At 37.7% G+C, this 22917-nt stretch overlaps 1 protein-coding gene across 1 annotated transcript in view; it reads left to right on the top strand.

Moving 5' to 3' along the window:
• Positions 1-22917, top strand: part of LOC150080963 (trans-1,2-dihydrobenzene-1,2-diol dehydrogenase-like) — a 74551-nt gene that overhangs the window by 40053 nt on the left and 11581 nt on the right. The window contains exons 5-6 of the mRNA XM_090382100.1: positions 3268-3520; positions 17336-17460. Of these exons, the coding sequence (XP_090238226.1) occupies positions 3268-3520; positions 17336-17460 (378 nt within the window). The remainder of the gene's footprint in view (positions 1-3267; positions 3521-17335; positions 17461-22917) is intronic.

Below are 22917 nucleotides of genomic sequence, written 5' to 3' on the forward strand. Positions count from 1 at the left end.
CCCTCTCAGAGTGAACTTCTGCCAGTGGATGCAACAACAGCGTGTCCTGAGCCCCCAATTTTTAAACAACATTTTGTTCACCGACGAAGCTGGGTTTACTCGTGATGGTATTTTTAATTTTCATAACTGTCACGTTTGGTCCAACGAAAATCCTAATGCAGTTCACGAGTTGTGACATCAGCATTGTTTCTTGTTGAATGTCTGGGCATGACTACTACGAGACCATCTAATCGGACCACACTTTCTGCCAAACAGGCTAACAGGAGAGTTGTACCTTCAGTTCCTGCAGAATGTTCTTCCAGACCTCCTTGATGATGATAATGTTCCACTTCAGCAACGCCAGAATGTGGTTTATACATGATGATGCACCGGCACATTTTGCTTGAGTTGTGACTCGGTATCTAACTAGAAGGTATGGTCAACGGTGGATAGATAGAGGTGGGCCTGTATTGTGGCCTCCCAGATCACCAGACTTAAATCCTATGGACCTTTGTATCTGGGGTCATGTAAAAAGCTTGGTGTACACTTCTGACATTAACACAGTTGAGGAATTGCAGCATCGGGTTGAAGGAGCTTTTCAGCACAGAAATGACTCAGGAATGCCCGAGAGGATTCGCAACTCAATGCAGAGAAGACTACAAAGCTGTGTATGGATGCAAGGACAGCATTTTGAACACCTTTTGTAACATCCGTAAAATCCTGTGGTGTTGAAACCAAAAATTAAAAATGTATTATCTTATGTTTAATAAAACCACCCTTAGCAAAGGATTCACAGCTTTTTGCTAAACTAGTGCTCCCATAGTCAGTGGGGGATCTTAACGGAAAATGTGCATTATCTCAAAAACGGTTCATTTGCGGCCCGATGTTCACTGGGACTTTTTTTGTTTATTTTAATTTGTACTTTTCACCTTTAAATTATTGACCATCATTTTTGAAGCACCCTGTATAGTGGCATAGTAATGGCGTAGAGAACATCTGCAAGTATCCCAAGTTTTCACATGAGAATTTGTAGATGTCCTCTACATCAGTTAGTTGAGTTGATATATTATATATCAGTGAGTATCCTCTAGGGTCTATTAATACTTTTGATAACATACTGTATATACATAACATACACAGTCTTTTCAAAGAGAAACTCCAATGCTACTTACTAAACTTCATGGCATATATCAATGTCATGGGAGAGTAGAAGTAGTGTAACATTTTATATAAAATATACTATTGGCATCCAAAATTTTTCATATATGTAAATATTCTGTTACTCTAGCCCGACTTCTTCAATGGTACTGTTTGCAGCTGTTAAAATTTCTTTCTTTCTTCAGTTTCTTACATCATTTGCATTTACTAATGGTTTTTGGTTTTATTGGCGCATTAGCTACTAGGGCTAGCATTTACTAATGCTAATGGTGATATGAGCAATTACACACCTGTGAGCTTGACTTCTGTTCCAGGGAAATTAATGGAATTAGTTAAAGAAGTGTTGCAGGATCACCTTACCGAGAATGAAATTACATGGAAATTAAGAAAGGATTTACTGGTGGGTTTGGAGAGAGAGAGATCCTGTCTGACCAATCTGATTAGCTAATATGATGCAGCAACAAAGGAACTGGATGCAAACAATAATTTCAACATCATATATGTAGAAAGCTTTTGACACTGTTTCACATTATTATTATTATTAGCCATATGATGCAAGAAAGCCTGAGGCTTATGCTGCACCAGCCAAAAAAAAAAAAAAAAAAAAAAAAAGAGAGAGAGAGAGAGAAGTAGAAAGGAATCACCAAGAAAGAGAAGAATGATGATATCCAACTCAGGACCCTGGGTGTGCCAAGCCCATACTCACAAGATGTGAGCCACTGGGGTTAAAGATTGCTGTACAATTTAGAGCAGCATGGCATTAGAGGAAATTTACTGTTATAGATAAAAGGTTGCTTGAGTGGCAGGAGACAAACAATTGTTTTACAGGCACTGATCCTCTTGGACTAATGTTATTAGTGGAATCCCTTGCAACTCAGTGCTGAGCCCCTTGCTGTGTCCAATATTTATTAATGATACTGATGATGCATATTATGCTTATTATCTAAGTTTGTAGATGATACAAAAGCAGGGCAGTTTATGACAGGAAATCAATGTATGCTACTGCAACAAGACTTAGAAAAATTAGCCAGATTGGCTCAGAAACAGGCTGCTAAAACAATTCATGTGGTTCTGTCAATGTATTTGTATAATGCAACAGTTAGGCCACACCTTGAGTACTGCATACTGGTCTGTAGACCTCATTTTGAGCAAGATATGAATTTCGTGGAACGGGTGCAGAGAAAATTAGTCCAGAAAGTGGTACTCATAAAATTACAGCCCTTGTAAGCTAGGCACTTGCTAGGAGACCTGATTGAAGTATTTTTGTCTTTAAATGAATAGAGTATACTTAATGATAATGGTATTCTTACTCCTTCTTAGACAAGACACACACACACACACACACACACACACACACACACACACACACACACACACACACACACACACACACACACACACACACACACACTTAAAAAGCATGGCTACAAGATGGGTGTGAAAATTTGCTTTCAGCTTGGAAGTAAGTGATTGTTGGAAAAAATTGTCATCCAATTTAATGGAAGTGGGTAGTTTGAATAAACTTAAGGAAGAATTACACATATTATTAAGAGAGGATGGACAGATGGGTGTGTGTTTTCTGGTGCTGTAGAAGCCTGCTTCCTTGCATTATGTGCCACTACTGCTACTAATAAAACAATAGCATTAGCTGTTTTATTTTATAATTAGTAAAATATTATCCAAAAGTGAGTGTAGCACACTTTTGGATAATATTTATTATTAGTTTAGTTATTTGCACTAATACATTCATAGTACTGGCAAGTGACTATGACATCATTAAACATTTCGAGAGAGAAAGAGAGAGTGAGGTGACATGCAAAATAGTAACATGGAAAGAGAGTAGGCTCACATACATGATGATTTTCAGTACTTGTGATTCCATTCCCAGAATACTTTCCCTGGACAAATGATTGTTGGTAACCCTACTCCAGTGAAAAAAATTATGAACTTCCAATGATATAGCAAACAACTTAAATGCTAGGAGACTTTGTAGTAAATAAAAAACTGCAACCCCTGAAATTATCTACTAATTTGTGGACTAAATATATATAGATATAAATGTTTAAATATACATGTATAGGTTTTTAAGATAATTTTTATATCCCTTTCTTTCTCTCCTTTCATATACAGGCTGTGTGGAGTCGCTTTTTTCCAGTATATCAACAGATAATGAAGGAAATCGAATTAGGAACTCCTGGTGATATCAAATATGTTAATGCAACATTTGGATTAAAAATGCTGGATATAGACAGGATCTGTAAAAAAGAGCTTGGTGGAGGAACCATACTTGACATAGGCCTGTATGTCCTAAATGCTGTGTGTTTTGTTCTAAATGGTAAAAAGCCAACAGAAATTATTGCTACTGGACACCTAAATAGTGATGGTAAGCAAATATTTGAACTATACACTCTACGTCAGTGCCAGACCAAGGTATTTTTGCACCTCGGAAAGACAGATTTTTTGGCACCCCCTTTACTAAGGATATATATATATATATATATCCAATATTTTAAAATTAAATAAAAAAATAAAACATAAGCCAGTAGTATGGCAAAAACTGTAGAGCGAAAATTAACATAAAAATAAAACAAACAAACGAAAAAAGGAGAGTAAAAGTAAGACATAAACAGTAGCCGAGAAACTCTTATATAATTTCACACTTTAAATCCAATTAATAAGACCGATATAAATTTAAAATAATGCCAACTACATAATAATTTAGTGGTACCCCCCCAAGAGGTACAAGTTCCGAAAGACGTGAAATATCACCAGAAAGGGTTAAAGGAACCACTAAAAGATATCAAAATAAAATAGACTGACCATTATGCCCCATATCGACAGAGGACCACGAGGCCAATAATGGTCATGGAATTGCTGCATTTCAATCGCTATACAAATCGTCGCAAAGGTGAAAAGATCAAAGTACCAATCCACCCTTTGCCCTCCAATCGATCCAATTATTTTTATGTTAATTTTCGCTCTACAGTTTTTGCCATACTACTGGCTTATGTTTTATTTAATTTTAAAATATTTGGATATATCTTGGCTTCATATGGAGAATTTGCTGGTCGCTGCCTCTAATGAAAGCTCAATATTTATTTATTTTATCTTTTGTCATTATTCAAATATATATATATATATATATATATATATATATATATATATATTTTTCATGATTTGTAAAATTTGGTACCCCTTAAAGAATGGCGCCATGAGCAAGAGCCCTGCTAGCCCATGCCTTGATCCGGCACTACTTTGACCTTTGTCAGTTGTGGAACCCTTTTGTAAAGTTAAATTTTCTGCAGAATTCCATAGTCTGTGCTTTTTAACAGGAGAGACTGCTTCTCCAGGGATGGGATATACTTAAACAGATAGGGTGTAAGAATATTTGCTGATGCTATCGAAGTAGTGTTAGGTGGGTTGGAAAACTACTAGCTTGGGGGAGATACAGACTAATAGTTTAACAATAGCCGCAGGCAGAAGAGAAAGTGATTCTTCCACTGCATCTATTGGAGCATTAGCATTAATTGAGGCATATGATTCAAGAAAGTAAGCTTATACAGCATTAGCCAAAAAAAAAAAAAAAAAAAAACCCTTTCCATTTCATCCATCCGGTCACTCAAAATGTTTGTCTAGTTCAGCCTTAAATTTATTTAAGCTATCAACTTCCACAACAACAGATGGAAGTCTGTTCCAACAATCAACTACCTGCTGGCTAAAGGCAAACTTCCACACATCTATTCTACAACTGTCTTTCCTTAATTTGAATCTATGCCCCGTCAGATTCTTAATCTGAGCAAGCAGAAGTATCCCATCAGCATTGAGCCTGCTCAAACCATTCAAGACCTTATACACCTCGATCAGATCACCTCACAGGTGCCTAGTCTCCAGCTGTTGCAACTTTCAGAACTAAAGCCTTTCTTCGTAAGCACACCCCTCTGTTCCTCTCACCAATCTTGTTGCCCTTGTCTGTACTCGTTCTAGCAACTACATCCTTCCTAAAATGAGGCCTCCAGACCTGTATACAGTATTTAAGGTGTGGCCTGACCATTGCTTTATAGACAAAGGGATAATCACCTCTGTCTCTGCTAGCAAAATTCCTATATATCATTGCCATGACCAAAACTCTATGAACTGCTCTGTAAGCCCATCTGTACTGCTCAGAGAACTTTATATCTTCATACAGACTAATAGTTTAACGATAGCCACAGGCAGAAGTGAAAGTGATTCTTGCATTGCATCTATTGGAACATGCAGCAGCCTGGAAAGCAAAGTACAATAGTGGCAATTTCAATGCCTGCTGTGGGTCATCATAGAACAAGGAAATACATGGGCTGTGTTAGGGTAACTAAGAAAAAGAACAGGTTCATGTATACTTGCATATACACTAGTGCTAGGAGCATAATAAATAAATTTGAAGTGCTGGTCAAGACAAAATACTGACATTGTAGGGATATCAGAGACACGGTGTCACTCAGATATAGGGATGCAGAATTTGAATACAGGGAGTACAATTTATACAGAAAGAACAGAACAGATAGGACCAAAGGAGTATGATCTTAGTTAAAAAGCACATAAAATCTAAGGCAGTGCATCCTGTTGGCATGGGTGGCCAGTGCAATGTTGAGCCAGTTTGGGTGCAAGGGGCTTAGAGGGGAACAGGTATCCTGTGTGTTATCAGACACTCAGCCTAAAACACTGATGGATCCAATATCTCTCTATTACAGAAGATTTAGGAGAAGTCCGGTTGGCCTACCTCACTAAAATCCACGCATGTACACCTTCTCGATGGTAAGCCCTGTTACGTCACTTAGGTGGCAACGAACGTGTAGAGTGGTTCTCTTCAAGACGCCTGGTCAGCGTGAAGAGGAAAAGACCAAACCCTCCAGCATATGAAAGCACGATGAAACAAATGGCCCTCAGTCCCCAGCAGCTTTCACTCTCCCTCCTACAGCAGCGAGAGGATCAGAGTGGAAGCAGAGGGTGCTAAGAATCTCTGGGTACGACCAGGCTGCCATGCACGGAAACTGAACTTGGCTTGTTATAATGTAAGATCACTCATCGGTGAAGACAGGATATTAGAGCTGGAAAAGGAATTAGAAAATGTGAATTGGAATATCATCGGTTTGGCTAAAACAAGAAGAAGAAATGAATCACTTATAAGTTTATCAAGTGGAAATCTGCTGTACACCAATGGAAACAGTGAAAGGAATGAAGGTGGAGTTGGGTTTCTGGTCCATAAAGATTTTAAAAACAACATTTTGGAATTCAAAAGTACATCACCAAGAGTGTCAAGACTAATACTCAAGATTTCTAAGAGGTACAAGCTAAAGATTATAATGATTTATGCACCAACATCGAGCCATGATGATGAAGAGGTTGAAGAAATGTACACCGAAATTGAGTCTTCTAGATGAGCAGAAAACCCACTACACTATTATTATGGGAGACTTCAATGCCAAGGTTGGAAAAAGACAAAACAGCGCAGAAAGGGGAACTATAGGAAATTTTGGAATTGGTGAAAGAAATGAAAGAGGTGAAAGACTTGTGGAATTTGCAGAATCTCAAGAACTGTCAGTAATGAACACTTTTTTCAAGAAAAGGACGAACAGAAAGTGGACATGGAAGAGTCCAAATGGATTAACTACTAATGAAATAGACTTCATCCTCACTAACAGAAGATATATTGTGAATGAGGTTACCGTCCTGAATAAGGTAAATGTTGGAAGTGATCACAGAATGGTAAGATGTACACTTGATATAGATGTAGGAAAGGAAAGGAAAAAACTGACTCGAGTAAATAATACAAAGGTCTTTGAGATAACAGAAGACGAGAAAAAGCAGTAAGGAACTTAAGAACAAGTCTGAGCTTCTGCAGACTGCTGCGGACCAAGATATCGACGAGAAATATTACAACTTTTTGAAAGTGATAAAGCCCAAGAAACCTATAGGGAAAAAGAAATCCAAAGAAGAAAAAATTAGTCAAGAAACACTTGTCATGATGAACCGAAGACGACAAATGAAAAGCAAGAAAAACACTGACAGGGAGAAAATTGAGTATACTGAGTTATGCAAAGCCATTTGAAAGAGACTCAGAGAGGACATAAGAAGATTTAACACAAGAAAAGTAGAACAAGCATTAAGGGAAAACAAAGGATTTAAATCAGCAGCCATGAGCAGTAATACAGAAAGACAAATGATACTGAAACTGAAGAATAGCGATGATGTACTTATAAACAGCAGAGAAGGCATAATTCAAATAGCAGAAGACTACTATAGAGAATTATATAAGGAGCAGGGGAATGATGCCAGCAGTGGGGAAGATGGATTGCAAAGTAGCAACACATACAACATACCCAATATTCTTACTGATGAGGTAGAACATGCATTGAAGAAAATGAAGAATCAGAAAGCCCTGGGGGAAGATGAAGTTACTGTAGAGTTGTTAAAATTGGGAGGAAGAGACATAACACAAAAACTGGCAAAGCTCTTCACAAAGTGCATTAGAAAAGGTGTGACGGCTAAGCAGTGGAATAATGCAATCATAGTTTTGCTGCATAAGAAAGGAGATAAATCAGAAATTGGAAATTATAGACCAATTAGCTTGTTATCCCACATCTACAAGTTGTTCACAAGGGTCATTACTAACAGATTAGAAAGAATACTTGATGAGAATCAACCGAAAGAGCAAGCTGGCTTTAGGACAGGATTCTCAACTATGGATCACCTTCACGTAATATCACAGCTAATGGAGAAAGCAAATGAATATAAAACACCATTATGCCTGGCATTTGTGGATTATGAAAAGGCATTTGACTCCATACAGCATAAGGCAATGTTTCGGGCACTGGAAAGACAAGGCATTGATACCCCATATATTATGATTTTGAAGAAAATATATGAGAGTGCTACCTCCTTTATTAGACTAGACAAAGACAGTAAGAAATTTAAAATTGAGAAAGGAGTTTGATAAGGAGACACAATATCTCCGAAGTTGTTTACTGCTGCCCTTGAGGAAGCTTTCAGAAGATTAGGCTGATTGCAGAAAGGAGTCAATGTGAACGGAGAGTACCTAAACCATTTACAATTTGCAGATGACATTGTGGTCATAAGCCATGATCCCAAAGAATTAGAGGAAAATCTTAATCAGTTATGCACAGCTAGTAAGGATTTTGGACTAAAGATAAAAATGGCTAAAACAAAAGTAATGATGAACAAGTATGCCACAGAAAGGGAAATAATGATTGAAGGAGCAGTAATTGAAAAGGTGGAGTCATATACTTCTGGGACAAGTTATTAGCTGTAATAATGATAAATGGCTGGAAGTCAAGAGAAGAATAAATTTTGGATGGATAGCATTCAGGAAATATAGTCACATACTGAAGAGCAATATCCCAGTTTGTCTGAAACGTAAAATAATGAACCAATGTATACTCCCCACCATGACTTATGGAAGTGAAACTTGGGCACTCACCAAAAGAATGGAAGAGAAGCTGAGAACTACACAGCGTAGAATGGAACAAATCATATTGAGAATCAGACTGTGAGATAAGAAGAGAAACACATGGATTAGGCAACAAACTCAAGTAAAGGACATTCTTATCAAAACTAAAGAACTAAAATGGTCTTGGGCAGGACACACAGCTCAAAGACATGATGACAGATGGACTAAGAAAATAATAGAATGGTATACAAGAGGAGCTAGAAGAAAACCTGGAAGACAAAGGCGGAGATGGATAGATGAAATTCATCAGTTTGTGGGTAGTAAATGGATGGCCAGTGCTCAAAACAGAAGGAACTGGAAAGTTGCTGGAGAGGCCTTCATCCTGCAGTGGATTGAAAATGGCTAATGATGATGATGATGAAGCAACGGGAAAACAAAAATAAGAGGAGGAGGAGTATGTTATAGGCGTCATAATTGTGATGAGAACAACAAACAACTATACAGAGAAATAGAGTGGACCAGTAAATTAGAATGTCTTATAATGGGGAATTTTACTTTCCAGATATTGACTAGAACTTTGGGTTGATCACTCAAACACTAGCAAGACTTTTGCAAATTTATTGGATGACTGTTTTCTACAGCATCATGTCAGAGAGAGAGATGTGATTATCAGCAGTGATTCTTCAGGCATTAAGAATCTTCAGATAAAAGAACCACTAGGTGGCAGTAATCAGTGTATCGATGTGGAATTTACTTAAGGATGTAATTATCATCGGGGGTAAAGGGAATAGTTTTTGCTTTCGTAAAGGAGACTACAGTGGTCTTAGACAGTTTTAAATTCTGTGCAGTGGAACCAACTAATGATGTTATCAACAACAAAATTCTAAATTGGAAGCATTCAGGGAAATAATCATAGAAGCTACTAGGCTTTTCATACCAACCAAGAAATATTGTTCAAGGCCTAGACCTAAATGGAGGTCACATGAAATGTTGAGACGCATGGCAGAGAAGATAAATGTATGGATTGCTTATAAATTATCAGGCCACCTAGAAGGCTGTGGATAAATATATACTAGTCTGTAATCAAGTCACAAAAGAGGTTAATCAAGCGAAGGCACATTATGAGAAATATCTGGCAAAGGATGCAAAGAAAAACAGCAAAGACTTCTTTATTTATATAAACAATAGAAGAAAGGGGATGCAATTTAAATTCATCATCCCTTATGTCTAGGTGCCACATTTCTTTTAGCATTATTATATCTGCAGTAGTTGTCCACACCAGTGGCTCTAATTCAATCATTTTATTGTTGACATTCTTGTTGTTAGTGTGTAGAAGGTTAAGACTAAATGTTATAGTCTATTACGCTGACACACCCCTTGAAATTATTTAAGATTGTTCTGTGGCATTAGTTCCCTTTCATCTGAATGGTTGCTACCCTCATAACATCTTCCCAATGTCAGCAACTAATAAGAGCTATTCAGATGAGTGAAGGCATTACTTTGACCCATATCATCAACTAAATATCAGGCTTAATGTATAAATTTGAAGATGATACAAAGTGTGGCAGAGTGATTAATGACAGTATCCTACTGCAACAAGATCTAGACAAATTAAGCATTTGGGCTGAGAAATGGCAATTGGTAGGTTTAACATTGACTAATGGAAAACACTGCATATGTGTAGCAATGATCCCAGATTAACGAACCAACTGTGTGGTTACACTCAGGGTAGTGGAAAATGAAAGAGATGGGGGGGGGGTTAATTTTTCAGTCAGATATGAAGTTCTCTAAACAGTGCAGTCTGGTTGCCAGATAGCACATGGAGTTTTATCAATGATATACAGGAATTTTGCCAGCAGGGATAAAGAGGTGATTATTCCATTGTAAAAGTCAATAGATAGGTTGTATCTTGAGTATTGCATACAGATCTGGAGGCTTCATTTTAAGAAGGACGAAAGTCTCTTGGAATGGGTGCAAAGAAGGGCTATTAGATTGGTGAGGGGAACCAATGAGTGCTCTCACCAAGAAAGGTCTCAGTTCTGCAAATTGCAGAATTTGGAGACTAGTCACCAACAAAATGATCTGTTTGAGGTGTTTAAAGCTTTGAATGGATTGGGCAAACTCAATGCTGATGGCATTCTTTATCTTGCTTACACTATACACATGATGGGACACACATCTATTCTGCACATCTGTTCTGGTTGCAGAACAGATGTGCAGAAGTTTGCCTTCAATGAGCAGGTGGCTGATTGTTGTAGCAATCAATAGTTTGAATAACTACAAGGAATGGATGGCTGATGCTGTATAAGTTTGCTCTTGCATTTGAATCTGTGCCCCCCCTCAAGTTCTTAATCTGAGCAAGAGGAAGAATCCCATCAGCATTCAGCTTGCTCATCCTATTCAAGGCCTTATGCACCTCAATCAGATCACCTCGCAGAGCTTACTCTCCAGTCACTGAAATTTGCAGAACTTAAGCTTTTCTTGGTAAGAGCACCCCTTTGATCCCCCCTCACCAGTTTTGTTGCCCTTCCTTGTACTCGTTCTAGCAACTCTACATACTTCCTAAAATGAAGCCTCCAGACCTGTACACAGTACTCTAGGTGTGGCCTGACCATTGCCTTGTGTAACGGGATAATCTTCTCCCTGTAATTCCTATATATCGTTGACAAGACTCCATGATCTGCCCTGGGAGGCCGTCTGCACTGCTCAGCGAACTTCATATTTGACTGCACAACTTTCCTGAGTGTAGTACCACACAGTTGGTTCATTTCTCTTGGGTTACTGCTACCCATATGCAGTACTTTGCATTTATCAATGTTTAACTTCAGTTGCAACTTCTCAGTCCATTTCCCCACCTTATCTAGATACAGTTGGAGTAGCATACTGTCGTTAACAACCATGCCAACTTTTGTAACATTTGCAAACTTGGACATTAAACCTGATATACCTTCATCAATATCACTGCTAAATATATAAAACAACAATGGGCCCAAACTGAACCCTGGGGAACTCCACTAATAACATTTGACCACAAAGAGCAGTGTCCATTGATTACCACTCTCTGTCGTCTCCCACTCAACCATACCTTTACCCTTAATGCAATATCTCTCCAATTTGTACAGCAGTCTTCCATGTGCAACAGTATCAATAGCTTTCCTTAAATCCAAGTATATGATAACAAACTTATTTTTGGAATTCAGTTCCTTTGTGACCATATCATAGTATCCAATCAAACTGGTCAGAAAAGACCTCCCTTTAACAAACCATTCCTGAGTCTTAACTATTACTGCAGTCTTGTTTAGATGATACTGCAATGCTTCTTTAACCAGTGATTTGTGGATTTATTGGATGATTGTTTTTTGCAGCAGCATGTTCGAGAGGCAACCAGAGAGTGTAATACTCTTGATCTGGTTATCAGCAGTGATCATTCTTGTATTAAGAATTTCCAGATAAAGGAACCACTAGGTGGCAGTGATCACAGTGTACTGATTTGGAATTTGCTTAAAGATATAATTACCATCAGGTGTAAAGGAAAGGGTTTTTGCTTCTGTAAAGGTGAGTACAGTGGTCTCAGACAGTTTTTGAATTCTATACAGTGCGATCAACTGACGATGTTACCAACAGTAAATTCTAAGTGGGAAGCATTCAAGGAATTAATCGTGGATGCTACTAAAAGTATCATACCTATTAAGAAATATTGTTCAAGGTTAAGCCTAAATGGTTATCAAATGAACTAATGACACTCGTGACAGAGAAGAAAAATGCATGGGATGCATATAAATTATCAAGCAACTCAGAAGCCTGTGGCAGATATAAGCTAGTCTGTAATCAGGTCACAAAGGAGGTTAGGCAGGCGAAGGCAGATTACGAGAAATCTTTGGCAAAAGATGCCAAGAAAAACAGCAAGAATTTCTTTACTTATATAAACTCTAAAAGGAAGGGGATGAATCTGATTGGTCCACATGATATCGATGGTTCGACTGTTGATGATCCTGTTCAGATAGTAAACAAAGTGAATGAGTAGTTTGCATTCACACATGAGGAGTTATTAATGTTTGAAAATGGCAGAAGGTTATCAAATTGTAGCAGAGTGCTTAATGATTTTGTAATAACTGAGAGCAAAATGGAGGAGAAATTGTTGAAGTTAAACGTAAGAAAGGCACCTGGGGTGGATGGGATCCATCCAGTTATATTAAAGGAGGCGGCAAAGCAACTAAGCAAACCCTTAGCCATAATTATGACAGCATCCTTGGACTCAGGGGAGGTCCCCACTGACTGCAGATGTGCAAATGTATCCCCAATTCACAAAGGGGGGATCGAAGGGTGACACGAGTAATTACAGACCAGTTAGTTTAACTTCTACTCCTGGTAAAATAATGGAGTCGCTGGTTAAAGATGCATTGCAGGATCATCTAAACAAGACTGCAGTTACAGTTTAGACACAGCATGGGTTTGTTAAGGGAAAGCCTTGTCTGAAAAATTTGATAGGATATTACAATGTGGTTACAAAGGAACTGGATGCAAAAAATAATTTTGATATCATATACTTGGATTTCAGGAAAGCTTTTGACACTGTTGTGCATGGAAGACTGCTGTACAAATTGGAACAGAATGGTATTAAGGGTAAGTTGCTACAATGGATAATAGGGTGGTTGAGTGGGGGAAGACAGAGGGTGATAATTAATGGGTGCTGCTCTTTGTGGACTAATGTTATTAGTGGAGTCCCACAGGGTTCGGTGTTGGGTCCTCTGTTGTTTTGTATACAGGGTGTCTCAAAAATATTGGTACAAATATCTAAAGGAATGTGAATCGCATAGGAATCCACAACCGGAAACGTCACCGGTTATGGGTTCCTATGCGAAAATTTCTGGTTTACTCATTCAAGCAGTAGCCGCCGCACAAAGAACATGCATTGATATATGAACTGTGAGCTGGCAGACATGCACCTAGTGTATGGATTAGCAGAGGGCCCACACGGTGTGCGCCCCCATGCGGTACAACATCGCTTGGCAATAAATGTGTGGGCAGATATGGTCAGCGACTGCTTAGTCGGCCCATACCTGTTACCATCCCACATGAACTCCGCTAAATATCGGATCTTTCTTGAACAAGTTCTACCAGGGTTACTTGACGATGTTCTAGCAAATGTGAGACGCAACATTTGGTTTCAATATGACCATGACCGGGCGCCTGCCCATTATGGAAGGTGTGTTCGTGACCATTTGAACAGGCATTTTTGGGCGTCGATGGATTGGCCGTGGTGGACCCGTTGCCTGGCCCCCACGCTCACCTGATTTATCGAGCCTTGATTTCTTTCTGTGGAGTGCCCTCAAATCTATCGTGTATGAATCGCCTGTGGAGATGGAAATGGATCCGGTGGCGAGACTCGTCTGCGCTGCTGCTACTATCAAAGAAACTCCAGGTGTGTTCTACCGTGTCTGCCAATCCATGCTGCGTCGGTGTCACGCATTCAATGCATCTCATGGTGGAACCTTCGAGCATCTGTTGTAACATCATGAAATGCATCCATCTCATACTCCATTGTTAATATTATGTCAAATAAATGTTTGCCACTAATTACTGTCTTGTGCCTCTGATACTACTTTCCCGTGATGTTTCCGGTTATGGGTTCCTATGTGATTCATATTTCTTTAGATGTTACCTACCTCCCCTAAACGTTTGTACCAATATTTTTGAGACACCCTGTATTTATCAATGATATTGATGAAGGTATATCAGGCTTATTGTCGAAGTTTGCAGATGATACAAAGGTTGGCAGGGTTGTTAATGACAGTAATGGCAGTGTGCTACTGCAACAGGATCTAGATAATTTGGGCAGATGGGCTAAAAAGTGGCAACTGAAGTTTAACCTCGACAAATGCAAAATACTGCATATGGGTAGAAGTGACCCCAGAGAAACGTACCAACTGTGTGGTACTACACTTAAGGTGGTAGAAAATGAAAAAGACCTGGGAGTAATTGTGCCATCAGATATGAAGTTTTCTGAGCAATGCAGACAAGCTGCCAGGGCAAGTCATGGGGTTTTGTCAATGATATATAGAAATTTTGCTATCAGTGAAAGGAGGTGATTGTCCCTCTGTATAAGGCAATGGTCAGGCCACGCCTTGAGTACAGGTCTGGAGGCCTCATTTTAGGAAGGATGTAGATTTGCTTGAGCGTGTACAGAGAAGGGCAACAAGTTTGGTGAGGGGAATGAAGGGATCCTCTTACCAAGAGAGGCTTAAGTTCTGCAAATTGCAGTGGCTGGAGACTAGGCACCTGCATGGTTATCTGATTGAGGTGAATAAGGCCTTGAATGGGTTGAGCATGCTGAATTCTGATGGGATACTTCCATTTGTTCAGATTACGAACCTAAGGAGGCATAAATTCAAATTAAGAAAAGACAGATGTAGAATAGATGTGCGGAAATTTGCCTTTAGCCAGTGGGTGGTTAATTGCTGGAACAAACTTCCATGTGTCGTTTGGAAGTTGATAGGTTAAATAAATTTAAGGAGGAACTGGACAGGCATTTGGAGAGAATGGTGCGATTTTTAATTTTTTTTTGGCTGATGCTGCATAAGCTCATACACTTGCTTTCTTGCATCACATTCCACTACTACTGCTACTACTATTCCATTATTTTCCCTGGAACACAAGATAAACTAACAGGTCTATAAGCGGGGGATTCAAAAGGTGACAAAAGTAACCTTTTGAACCCCCTTTGTCAATTGGTGATACATTTGCACATCTCCAGTCCACGGGGACCTCCCCTGAGTCCAAGGAAGCTTTCATAATTATGGCTAATGGTTTGCTTACTTCCTTTAATATAACTCGATAGATTCCATCCACCCTAGGTGTCTTTAGGTTGAACTTCAAAAATTCCTCCTCCTCTTTAATCTCAGTTATTACAAAATCACTTAGCTCCCTCTTAGATTTTGATAAACTTCTGCCATTCCCCTCATTGAATAACTCCTCATGTGTGAATGTAGATGCAAATTCTTTCAGTTTATCAGCTATCTGAGTATGATCATCGATAGTCAATCCATCTATGTTAAGTGGTCCAATCTGATTCATCCCTTTCCTTCTAGAGTTTACATAAGTAAAGAACTCTTTGCTGTTTTTCTTTGCATCCTTTGCCAAAGATTTCTCATAATCTGCCTTTGCCTGCCTAACCTCCTTTGTGACTTGATTACAGAGTAGTTTATATCTGCCATAGGCTTCTGTATCGCCTTATACTTTATATGCATCCCATACATTTTTCTTCTCTGCCACAAGCCTCATTAATTCATCTGACATCTATTTAGGCCTATACCTTGAATAGTATTTCTTAGTTGGAATGAAAAGCCTAGTAGCCTCCAAAATGAAGTCCCTGAAGGCTTCCCATTTAGAATTCAACATTGGTAACACATCAGTTGATCCCACTATACAGAATCTAAAAACTGTCTGACACCCCTGTAGTCACCTCTACGAAAGCAAAAGCGCTTCCCTTTAGCCTTGATGGTAGTTACATCTCTAAGTAATTCCCCCATCAGGACACTGTGATCACAATCAACCAGTGGTTCCTTTATCTGCAAATACTTAATGCATGAATAATCACTGCTGATAATCAGATCCAGAGTATTACTCCTTCTGGTTGCCTCTCGAACATGTTGCTGCAATAAACAGTCATCCAATAAATTCACAAAAGTCCTGCTAGTGTGCGAGTGACCAACCCACAAGTTGCAGTCAATATCTGGAAAGTTAAAATCCCCCATAATAAGACATTCTGATTTACTGGCCCACTATTTCTCTGCACAATTGCTCGTTCTACTCATCAAGTTCGTTGGGCCTATAACACACACCTACTCATTTTTCCTTTCCCTGTGCTTATGTCACACCAAACAGACTCAACATTGCATTGTCCACCAACTGCAATTGGATGCACTTCCCTTAGATTTTATGTGTTTCTTAACTAACAGCATAACCCCTCCTCCCTTCCTGTCCTGTCTCTCCTTTCTGTACACATTGTAGTCCCCAAATTCCAATTCTGTAATGCTTCTGTCTGTGTGACACAACATCTCTGATATCCCAACAATATCTACCTTCGATGTCTTGACTAGCATTTCAAGCTCATCAAATTTATTAACTATACTCTTAGCACTGGTGTACATGCACCTGTTTCGACTCTTAGTCACTTTAACACAGCCCATGTATTTACTTGTTCCACCATGACTCCCAGCAGTCCTGGAAATCTCCATTACTTTGCTTTCCATGCTGCTGCTCATTCTAATAGAAGCAGTGCAAGGATCACTTTTTTCTCTGCCTGCAGCCACTGTTAACCTTTTAGTCTGTGTATCCCCCCCCAAGCTAGCAGTTTTCCGACCCACCTAACTCTGCCTCGATAGCATCAGAAAATATTTTTGGACCCTTTCTATTTAAGTTTACCCCATACCTGTAGAGGCTGTCAACAAGCACAGACCAGGCTGAAAAAAATTCTACCCCTTGAGCCTTGCACAATCTCTGCAGGGCCGAATTGACCGACCAGGCTCTCATCATATACTCTCTCCTATCGTGTGACTCGACAAACGTAAAATATAGATTAGGTTTGTCATTCCTGTTCATAATTACCTGACAGATGATAAAAACATCAGCATTTCTTTGAATAACAATATTAAATATTTTTCTGCAGAAGGTAATAAAGTTTTAAGTTATATTTGTTTGCTTATCTTCTAAAGAAAGACAATGTTTACTTATCTTCACACCTTGTTTTTCTAGGTGTTGATGAAAGTATGGCTGCTGTTCTGAAATATGATAATGGCTGTATAGCAACTGTTGCTACATCCGCTTCTGTTCAGTTACCTTGTGAATTACAAGTGGTAGGAACAAAGGGAACACTAAAGGTATGGATGTATAGTTAACTGCTGCATAAAATATTGAAATTGCTTTAAATCCTCAATTTAACTTAAATTTCACTCTGAATCAGGTATTTCAAACAGGATTTCATCTTTCCAAATTAGAAAAAAAAATTTTAATTCACAATTTTTTAAGTGCACTCTTTAATAAATTAATTATCACTTCCTTTATTTTATGTTCAGCACATCCTTTAACCTTCCCCTACTAAAGCAACATCTGACAGATGTCACTTGTTTTATAAGGCAAAGTTTCTGTTTTCATTTTGATATACTTTTTCTTTTTCTTTTTTTTTTTGCCTTTTAACAGATGCCAGGTGAGCAAAACTGCTTTATTCTAGGCAATTCTCAATCGCACGTGGCATCTGCGAGTCAGCAACAGTGTCTAATCTTGCTGCAGAGCTGAGGTTTCACTAGCTAATCGTGAACCACTGACAAAAATAAAAACAATGTTGCATCTGCCAGATGCCAAAGGAGCATCTGTGTTTATCCAGAAGAATAAGTGATCTTAAATTCTAAAAAATACAATAAAAACTTTATTATTACTGGTTTTTCTCGTTTATTTTTGTTTGATATTTTTTAATTGTGTTTAGCAAATCATAATTACTGAATTGAAAAAATGATCACCATTTTTTTCAATTCAGTAAAAAAAAAAAAGCAAAAAAAAATTTTTTTTTATAATTAAACTAAAAAGGGGTGTCTTGCAGATACAATGTGAGCATCTTTGTTAAATTAAGGGCACAAGTGACAGAAGATTAAGCAGCAAAGTAATAGAAATTCTATGGAATTTTGTATTCTGTTAATCTTCAACTAGGTGCATAGCATGTATGGCATCAACCAGTGGTGAGCTATAGTGGGCTCGCGAGAGCCCATTGTTATTTTTTTTGAAAATTTGCGAGCCCATTGTTATTTTTTTTGAAAATTTGCGAGCCCATTGTTGAGACGAATATTTATTTTACAAATGAAATCCTGAATGTAATTATTTATTTTACAAATGAAATCCTGAATGTAATATTGAGTATCCAGAGCCGAAACTACGGTGGGGCAAGCGGGGCCCCATTCCCAGCATTTTAATGGCGCACTCGATCGGTTATGTATTTTAAAATTGCTTCATTTTTGATTTAATTACAGTTGGATCTCTGTTTAATGAACTTCTTTATAGTGAATTTTTTTGATTCCCCTTGGTAATTACATTTAAAATAGTTTCCGTTTAACGAAGAAAATTTCCATGTAACGAACGGATTAGGAGAGAACTTTGTATGCACTGTTCTCACCTCTGGCCTTTGGGCAATTTAGGTAATTAGAAAGTGCGAATTAAGGGTGAAAGGGATTACCATTTCACAATGTTAGTGGTGTCTGTAAAACCTATGCAGTCACATACCAAGAAGTTGCGCTAGTCAATATGCTTTCCATAGCCAGTCAGAGGATTAAGAAGATTCTCGACACGGATTATAGTCTCTGGTCAGTGTGTGTTGTGGTTCCCCTTTACGCCAACAAATGGGCATATGTTTTTTGGAGAAGAGAGTGATCCATGCCTTTCAGTAAATTTCTCCTGTCTATGTTTACAGGGTCACAGTAGCAGACTATCCGTGTGATTCCGACATCTTGCACTGTATTCAAAGAACTAGTGAGGGTAGCAACGTAGAGGGGGGAGGGTTGAGGCTACTAAGATATTATATAAACTTTACGAAGATGAAATGTTGGCAGATTTTGAAACTTTGTTGAGCCTTTCACTGTGTAGAAAATGTTCTAAAATATAATGGCATATAGGCAATAATTAAAAAAAAAAAAAACTATCACCAATCTCCATAAAACTAGTGCAAATTAAGGATGATTGCTAAAGAACTCGACGTGAAAACTATAAAGATCTGTTGTATGTTCGGGCCACGATGGGCAGCTTGGAGCTTGCGGATGGCAATTGCGGGTTGGAGGAGTTGTCCCGCTTTGTGCAAACATTTTGAATCAGAAGTTAAATATTTGGCATTATTAAATCGACTTTTAAATTTGGAATTTCTTAACCATTTAGCACTAATGATCGACATCCAGCAGGAGCTCTCTTACCTGTCAGAAGCTTTACAGAATCACATATAAATTAATAAATTGAAATATCAATGCTATTGCTAATCAGAAAAATTCTGAAGGAAATTATGAAGCTAAAATTGAGAGCATGTTGAAGTGGAAAAAATTTGAAGGAATCAAATTCGAAAGTAAAAAAATTAGCTTGTGACAAGTTATTAAATGCATTGTTTTATCCTTAAAGGATAAGTTATTAATGCAACAGGTGATTTTAAATTAAATAAAGAAAATAATGATACTATTGACGATGAGGAATTGAAAGAAATTTTAAACATATGCTACCGAAAATCGTGGAAATGAAAGAACTTTCGTCTTGGTGGCAAGGCGGTGAAAACCGAATAAGAAATTTGTTTCCTGATAAAATATGAAATAAAAATTAATGTTTTTAGATATTTTGTTGAAGACAGTTTATCTTTAAAATCGAGTGAAATTCCCTTTTCAATTAAGAAAGCCAGAAATATCTTTGAAACCGTTGCAATTAGCAGTGCTGAAGCTGAACAAGCTTTCATTATGATGACCATACATCTAAATGAAAAACCATTGCTTAAATTTGATCCGGATTGTTACGTCAAATCATTCCTCTGTAATCATTGCTCAGCTATTGAGCAAAGCAGAAGATCGACAACAAATATTAATAAAGAAGTAAATTGTCAATTTTTAGAATAAATTTTTCTTGAATATTTGAGAAATAATTATTTTTTCATGTAATCTGATTTTTTGGGTACTTTTTCTAGAAAGTTAAGTTTTTTATGTAATATTTGTTGTAATATATCGTGAAATGCTTTGTGATCATTTTTATGTTATTTGTGATATGGGAAATATTTCATGTTATTTTTTATTTGCAATATTAAAATTTTATCATGAAAAAAAATGTATCCATTATATTTCCCTAGTTAAAAAAAAATTTGCACATGTGTCGAACACGCGCGATAGATGGTTTATGCAAAACATCCTTCACTTTTATTTTAGGTATTTTGATTTGTATATATCGTTTACGAAATAAAAGAGCTTTTTTTATTGTAAATATTTTATTGATCATTCACACATTTTCATTTTTCCTGGAAGACAAGATACAATTGATTTATGATAACTAAAGTAAGAGATGTATACTTGTGAGTGCAACGTATCTAAATATCTCTGTAAAATAGCACCGATTGATGTACCGATCTTGTAGTTGAAGCAACATACGCAGCTGTGAAACCTAACAATGGAATGTAACAAAAATGCGAGATGAAAAAAGAAATTGTTAACAAATATTTGTATTGTTGCAATCATACTTACTGCAGTAGTAGCTTCAGGAAGCATGATTGTGACGTCATACTATTCAAAAATTCTAAAAAGTTAGAACTCCATACACTGTCCTATCCAGTTATCATCATAAGGTGAGGCATGATGACCAGGTTTGTGTGTGGTTTTTTTTTTTTTAGATAGACCTAGGAACATTTTACACATTCACTTGTACGCGTAGTTAAGGGGGTAATAAGCCGCATCTGTCCGCCCCCTAAATCCGCCCCTGACTCGAGATATCATACTGGTCACGAAAAATGCGTTACGCGCTCTAATCACACTACTAGTACTGTGAGCGTGGGAAGTGCCTCTGGTGGAAACCACCAATGACGTCACCTCTGTGACCGATCAAATTTACTTGGTTTGTTAGTTATTGTTATTTGGTTTTTAGGAGCATTAGCAACTAAGGCCATATTGCTCCGGGAAATGCAGTGGTCATTCCCTGACCTTCCCGCATCCTCCGTATTTGGTGGTGACGGGCTCGAACCCCGGTCTAATCAAGAAGCGTGTGTTATGCACTGCTGCTCCTTCCCAATTGGCTGCGGAGGCGCCATTTACTTGGTAGAAAGTTGGTTTGTTTGTTATTTGGTTTTTAGGAGCATTAGCAACTAAGGCCATATTGCTCCGGGATATGCGGTGGTCATTTCCTGACCTTTCCGCATCCTCCGTATTTGGTGGTGATGGGCTCGAACCCCGGTCTAATCAAGAAGCGTGTGCTACGCACTGCTGCTCCTTCCCACCTGGCTACGGAGGCGGCTTGAAAGTTGGAATATTCACAGCTCACCACTGACATCAACCAACACAAACTTTTGTGAATAATTGAGGGGGGGAGGGGGGAATAATAATAATTAATTTTGCTATTCATCAAGTAAAAGCCCCCCCCACCCATTTATATCATTAATTAATTTTTTCATTCAGGGATATAGTAGAGCTTTAAAGATTTAAGTCTCCATTCTGGAGTAAAAATTCAGGCTCAATAAAATAGTGTTATGATAGTCAGTATTTTACATATAAGCTGTCAGTTGAGAAGTGAAAATTGCCACTAGGGGGAGACTATTTTTGGATAACAAGACTATTGTTATTAAAGATCATTTTTGATCTTATTAACCTTTCTTATGTCAACTATTTCTTGATGTTTACAAAAAAAACTGTATTGGTGACTTCTGTACAATAGGATGCCCACTGCTGTAACTTTAAAAATGCATCTGCTCAAAGGTTAATGAATGCATAGCAAGATTATACTTGGCAGACTGCCTTTTGGAAGATATCACGACCATGTGATTGAAAGTACAGTTTCAGCCATGGAAGAAAATGATATTTTTATTATAAATATCAGTTTGTCTTGTCACTGTCTTAAAGCGAAACAAGTTCTGTATACTTCCAAGATAGGTTTTTACTTGTCCCCCCCACCACATGATTTGCTATCTCAAGAAACAGCTTGGCTTTCTCTAAACACACTGAAATTATTGTAATATTTCTTCATCAGCCAGTTTAGTCATAAGTTACTTTATATTTCCAAAACTAAAAATTGTTAAATATTTCATTTATAAAGCCCTAATGGTGTTTTCTTCTCTCTATTTTAGTTGCAGGAACCTTTTAAAATTCATTATAGAAAGATGCATTCAGTAATTAAATAAAGAAGAAAGAATTCTAATTAGTGAACTTTTTTACAAACATGGCATTGACCATTACCTTGGCATTGAATGGTATCCATAGAAAATAGTCTAAATATTGGCTCTTCTCCACTATCAAAACTGACAGTTTACCAAATAATTACAAGATATGAGAGTATTAGAATATTTTTGTTTACCTTAGCTGTGACAGACCACCTTCTGTCAAACTACAGAAGATGCTGGACAAGCTGATGCTTTGCAAAATAGTTCTCAATAGAGAACAATTGTCACAGATTTCTATTATAAGAATATAAGACTTAGGAAGTTTTTATTCCCAAATTATAAGCTCTAAATTATGATAATATAGACAGACAAATGGATTTGAGACTTTTATCCAAAATATGGAATGAATGAAAATTTTTCAATGTTAATAATTTATTGCTCATAATAACTGTTTATTGAATGCATGATA

Source organism: Mastigoproctus giganteus, chromosome 9, assembly GCF_048544385.1.
Source record: "Mastigoproctus giganteus isolate SK-2022 chromosome 9, ASM4854438v1, whole genome shotgun sequence".
In the NCBI taxonomy this organism is placed as follows: domain Eukaryota; kingdom Metazoa; phylum Arthropoda; class Arachnida; order Uropygi; family Thelyphonidae; genus Mastigoproctus; species Mastigoproctus giganteus.